The sequence below is a fragment of the Neltuma alba genome, unplaced genomic scaffold (genome assembly GCF_004799145.2).
Source record: "Neltuma alba isolate B1F8T4 unplaced genomic scaffold, ASM479914v2 tig00013751_pilon, whole genome shotgun sequence".
NCBI classification, from domain to species: Eukaryota; Viridiplantae; Streptophyta; class Magnoliopsida; order Fabales; family Fabaceae; genus Neltuma; species Neltuma alba.
Window position 1 is genome coordinate 20780 of NW_021637889.1, and position 6260 is coordinate 27039.

The window sequence follows — 6260 nt, forward strand, 5'->3', positions numbered from 1 at the left end:
AGAGATGATACTTCCTTCAATTATAAATGAGAAACAGTATAGGAGCCTGTTTTGATTTTAAATGTAAAGTTTTAACATACTTTTTTGTCTCACAAATTTGAATTCCCCCCCTAAGTTTCTCTATTGATTAAGGAGGTCTTTCCATCATAAGAGTGATGTTACATGGAAATGATTAAAAAAAAAACTTTAAAAAATCAATACACATTTTTCATAAATAACAACTAACTAAACTAATTTTTTTAATATAAATAAATTACTTAACTTCTGCCTTTTATGACCCGAGGCAATCATAAAAATGAGAAGTAACACCCACCTTTTTCTGTTGCAAGGTCTCCACATATCCAAGAATATATGAGCATCAAAACAGATCCGAGAAGCTATTGGATTATATTTATTGGTTTATATATGCAATTGGCTGGAATTATGATTTGGTGAGTGATGGGTTTGTACTTTGCTTGAGTGATAGGAATGAGGCAATGAAGAAAAGTGACTGTGAAATGATAAGGAACCACACTGAGTTAGTTGAGGCGCTTTCCATGGTTGTTGCTGTTATACAAATAACAGAACAACAAGTACAACTAAACCATCCAACCACAACATATGTATTACTTACGTTGTCATTTTAGTTTCACCTCACGATCTCTTTCTCTCTCACAATTCCCACTTCCTCCCATAACTTAAAAAAAAAAAAAAAAGGTTGAATGTTACCTACTATTAGAAAGCCCAGAATAAATAATTTTATTTACACACACACTCTTTCACAAAACCAAAAAGTTGAAGTTACAATTAATTAATAATTTCCATTTGAATGAAACCATGGCAAGTTACCAATTATTGAATACTTGAATGAATATTAAATTGTGATTGATTTTTTTTAATTATTTTAAAGTAAGCTGATGGCCGATAACGTTGCTTTCAAACAAGCAATTAATAGTGATACCAAACACGTTGTTCATAACATATTTATTTGATGGATATATATATATATATATATATATATATGCGTTATCCGTCTTGAATGGATTAGGCAGACAATAACATGTAGATATAGATACATGCTTACATGGCACGCCTTTATCATCTTTATCCACAAGCACAGCTTATATCAATCAACCAAATATTCATCAAAAGCTCAGTGTACAAAGTGTTGACCAATCCATATTATGCAGATAATTAATAATTAGTTTCTCATTTATTTTTAATTCCAACCCCTTGTGTTGAGGAATGCTCCCAAATGCTGATTTAATTTGTGCCTTAATGCACACTATAAATAATTAAAACCAAGATTTCGGTAGAAACATATCATTACTTGTTTATTTAAGTATTTAACAGCTGGCATTATTGCAGAATTAATATATATGGTTCTGTTTTTACATGAAGTTTGAAAAGCTAATCTCACTGTTACTTTTTTTTTTAAATAAAGCAAAGATCATAATCATTTTTGATGGGCCACAGGAAGATGACAGAGTCGATCCACAAAAACGAACAGAACAGGGGAACGAAAGCAGGGGCTAACAGAAGAATTTAAAATAAAGTTGGGCCTAGGCCGGTGAGTACAAGCTTAACTGGGCTTCACCAGGGCCCAACAAGCCTTGGTTAACTGAAAAGAAAAACCACCTCGTCCTTTCAAATGGATCTCATGGTCTCATCCAACTTCTATTTTTGTTGTGGGCTTATTCCTTTCTCTGTTCACCGGAGCCAAAAACTTGTATATTTATTAGTTTGTCGTTGAGTTTTTTTTTTTTTAATTTTTTCAATTTTTTCCTATTAAAAAATAAATGCCCTAAAAACTATTATAAAGTAAATATTTTAAAAAAGTGGTGTTTCATTTTAAAATTGAAAAAATGGGGCTTTACTCTAATTAATTTTAGTTTTTATATATATAGCTATATTAAGATGCAATCAAATGATGGCCCGAGTTTAAAAAGGGGACATAATTTTGGAGTAATTCTGTAGGCTGTAGCAGAGGATTAATGTAATTACATAATATCTCAGGAGTCTCTATTAGTTACTCTGTCCAGAGGAGTGCACGAAACCCCTCAGACGTAGCTTACCTCGTTATCGTAATTATTGTTTTGTTCTTATTCCTCTTATTATTATTAATTGTTGATTTTGTCACTGTCGTCGTTGTCGTCGTCATCATCATCATCATTATTTATATGGTCAATTAGTAAGAAGCTAGTTCCCGCGTTTTTATAAACTAAGCCGACATGTTAGAGAAAAAGCAGTTTCCATGTAGTTGGGATCCTCGATAATTTGTTTTTAAAAAGTGAGTTGGGTCTTAATAACGTATCAAAGTTAGATGTTTAGAATATATGTCTCATATAGCTTAAACAACATTTTTGAAGAGATACTTTCAAATTATTCCTAAGTGATACTCTTTTGTGTAGTTTGTTTGGTTTAAAAAATCCCATGATTGGTACGCACTCCTTCATTTACAAGTCAGATTTTGAATGCTATACATATATGTGACAAAATCAAAATTGATTTTTGGGAGCAAATGGAAGTACTTCAATGAAGGGGAGATTGATGATGAAGCATGCATATAAGTGAAAAGTGTTTAAATGAGGAGATAGGGTTTTGTCAGAGTCATAACGAATGGGGTCAATTCCTTACACTGCATTCAGTTATTGTTTGTCCTTTTAACTCTGTCCCTTCCTTTCTGCCTTTGTCATTTCTTCGCGTGATTCTCTCTCTCTTCCCTCCCTCCCTCCCTCCCTCTCTCTGATCTCTGTCAGTGTGTGTTTATGCGTGTGCATCCATATATATGATACCAACTTATCGCTGTTCACCAGCTGTGTCTTCTTCCATGTCTCATCAAAGCCATATTCAACCCTCTTCTTCATCTTCTTATCCTCCTGATGACCCCCATCATGATCAGTCACTGAATCGCTTGCAAACTTCTTATCACCAGGATATGATCCCAGATGTGAGCATTATATATATGTATATATATATCTCTTAGTTGTTATTGTTATTATTATTTGCTCCTCTTTGTTGATTTGCCTTATTGATCGATCACTGTCGTGTTGTGATGTTCATCAGGCAGACCAGTGGAAGAAAGAGGATAAGAATGATCAAGTTAAGGAAGGATCAAGCAAGTGGAAGCCTTCAAAGATGAGAATGATGGTTCGGGAACAAAGTAAGCAGAGGTTTGAAGATCATCATCATCATCAGAAGCCCTTATCATCATCATCATTATCCTCATCAACTGACCATAATAACATGTGCAATAGAGCTTGTTCCTCGGATCAAACGTCTCATATCGGTGTTAGGGTTTGTGCTGATTGCCAGACCACTAAGACCCCTCTCTGGAGGAGCGGACCAACAGGCCCTAAGGTACACATCTTCTTCTTCTGATCTTTCAAATTAAACATCTTCTCTTGTACTTTGTAAACGACTTCACAGGCTTTAGTATCCCTAATTCATAGACTTGGAAATACAAAGTGAATTTAACTAATTAATTACATATGCGGGATATGGGCTAAATATATATATATATATGCTACACTGAGCAATCATTTTGGCTTAACAGTCACTTTGCAACGCGTGTGGAATTCGGCAAAGGAAGGCGAGGCGTGCCATGGCGGCGGCGGCGGCTTCTGCTCCGGTGAGGGAAAACAAGGTACAGAAGAAACAGGAGAAGAAGCCACTGTTGAAGAAGAAGAAGAAGAAGAAGCGAAAGCTTGGAGTAGTGAAGGCATGTGGAGGTAGAAAGAAGCCTGTTTTGGAGGATTTTGCTACGAGGTTGAGCAAGAGCTTGTCTGCGCAACAAGTTCTATTCCCTCAGGACGAGAAGGAAGCTGCTATTCTGCTCATGGCTTTATCTTGTGGTCTTGTTCGTGGATAAGGTTTCTCGCTATGCTGAATTATTTTCTCATCATTGTCTTTTTTTTCCTTGTTTTGTCTTATTGGTGGGATTATTACAATCATTAAGTATGTTGTTATGTGAGTGTTTGCGGTCTCTATTTTTTGGGAGCTCCCAGTAGAGGATGCGGTGAAATTATATATACAGGAAGTGGAATTAGGGGGAAGAGATAAGAGAGGACAATAAAGTTGTGGTGGGTGATGCTGTGAGCAGCGTACCATACTGCCGTACTTTAACTCATGAACAAGAAAAAACAGATGGTATCTATGTCTTTTTGACAACGTATTTTTTCTTTATATTGTTGAATTCAATAAAACTGATGGTGTCTAGGCAGGCCTTTTCGATAATGTATTTTCTCTTTATTTTGATGAAGTCTACTCCTCCCGTCCTTAATAGATCCTAAGTATTAAGTTAATTTTGATTCTAAGTATAATACATAATTATCATACTATCAATTTTTCCTACATTATCCCTATGAATACTCCTTCAACCATAGTCAAGTAAGTAAGGAAGGGAGGATATTAAGAAAGATGATTATAGTCTTTTAGGAAAAACATGTCATATTTCTTATAATTAACCAACTTATCTAACTTTCTTAATCTAATTAAATTAGTTAAATATGTCTTATATTAAAAACCGGAGAAGTATAAAATTTGAGACACAACAAGCTAAATTTTGGGCACTACTCATATCTTAATTCAAAATCTTAAGACACATTAAATATATAAAGTCTTTTTTCAATTATATACTCCTCCGGTCCTAATTATAAGAGTTAGTTGACTAATTTGATGAGATTAAGGAAATAAGTTAAGTTATTTATTTATAATAAATATGTGTTGTTTTTCCTAAAATATCATTGTTAATCTAGTGTGTTGGCTAGAACTATCATTATTAGAAGGACTACCTCAGAAAAAAATGTATAAATATTAGAGAAAAGATGTATTGGGGTCTTATATTTAAGATCAAAATAAAAGTCAAACAAGATTTTATATTAAAGACCGGAGGAGGTAGTACATACTTATCGATCTCTTGTCTAGCATAAGGTAACTCTATTCGACGTGGAACATCTTCCAATGTCAAGCCAAGTACACTCCTACTTGATATCCCAACAATCTTTCCTTAAATAATACACTTCTCTGCTCTCAAATATCTATACTTTTCTCTTAAACAAGACATCATCCTCAAACTCTATAATCGGACCCTTCTCTGTCTTAATAATTAATTAGACACCTATTTAGGCTCTGTTTGGGTGCTCTAAAACCGTGGTTTTAGAAGCACTTTTCCACAAAACAAGGTAACCTCCTCCACATATTTACTTCGTAATCCGTAAAACACTTCTGAAACCATGGTTTGGTTTTTATCTAAACACTCCCTTAGTTTCAAATATTGAGCCTTTCTTTATGTAGAAGAAAGAGGACCCACGTCCAACAAAGTCTTCCGAAGAAAGTGATCAATATTACTTTTTCTGATCTCTCTACGCTCCCTCTTTTTTCTTTTTTTCTTTTCCTTATTTGTCAAATTGTACTATACTTACACTTTTATTTGCGTTTATTGAATTGATCTCCTCTCTCTCCCTCTCTTTTGACCTCAATGAATTCTCCGCTAAACCTTAAGCTATCTGCATATAATTATATTAATAAACTATTTGCTACTGTCTGACATGCATGTACATACACAAAACACAAGACAATACGGTTAAAATATATATTTGGTTTTTTAACTTTATATAAAGTTTTAATTTGGTCCCTTAACTTAAAAAAAGTATATTTTTAGTCCTTTAACCCTAAATTTTTTTAAAAAAATGATGACATCAAGATCTTAAATATTGATAAAACATTCTCAAATGCTAACATATTAAATTTAATTTTCAAAAAATCCATGATTGTTATGAAAAAATCATCATTAAAGCCTAATGATTTTAGGGTTAAAGGATCAAATGTATGATTTTTAAAGTTAAGGGATTAAATTGAAACATTGTACAAAATTAAAAAACCAAATGTATACTTTAGCCAAACAATACTCAAATCAATTTCATATTACGGTCAGATTGTGTCATTCCTCATTCAAGGTGCATGTATATGCGTATACCGTTATCATCAGTTAAAGTTGATGTGCACATGTATTTCTAATTAACAAGGGGTTACTCATTGTTATATTACTACTTCCGTTTCTAATTATAAGAATTGTTTGTAGTCTATAAAAAACACAATCCTAGCTACAGTACTGAAATCCACTGAAGCGCAATGCATAAATCAGTGGTTGTTGCCTTGTCTGAGGCTAGGTAGGGAGAGAGAGAAGCTCAGAGATCAGAGGGGAAAGCAACAAGGGTTGTACCTTTTTAGCTTAGCTTTTCAGATGGACGTAAACGAGAGCGCTTCTGCTCAATCATGAC

The 6260-nt window shown here is 33.8% G+C and overlaps 1 protein-coding gene across 1 annotated transcript; it reads left to right on the plus strand.

Moving 5' to 3' along the window:
• Nucleotides 1-2704: 2704 nt before the first annotated feature.
• On the plus strand, nucleotides 2705-4237 carry LOC114739052 (putative GATA transcription factor 22). The gene is made up of 3 exons (XM_028927121.1): nucleotides 2705-2929; nucleotides 3046-3339; nucleotides 3536-4237. Exons 1-3 carry the CDS (start codon nucleotides 2768-2770, stop codon nucleotides 3848-3850), a joined length of 771 nt encoding a protein of 256 aa, XP_028782954.1. The 5' UTR covers nucleotides 2705-2767; the 3' UTR covers nucleotides 3851-4237.
• The last annotated feature ends 2023 nt before the right edge of the window (nucleotides 4238-6260 follow it).

Excerpts from the sequence above, each read along its gene's own strand:
- LOC114739052 (XM_028927121.1), top strand. The coding sequence starts at position 2,768 with ATGATACCAACTTATCGCTGTTCACCAGCTGTGTCTTCTTCCATGTCT. Across the intron at positions 2,930-3,045 it reads ACCAGGATATGATCCCAGAT|GCAGACCAGTGGAAGAAAGA; the intron begins GTGAGCATTATA and ends GATGTTCATCAG. Across the intron at positions 3,340-3,535 it reads GCGGACCAACAGGCCCTAAG|TCACTTTGCAACGCGTGTGG; the intron begins GTACACATCTTC and ends TTGGCTTAACAG.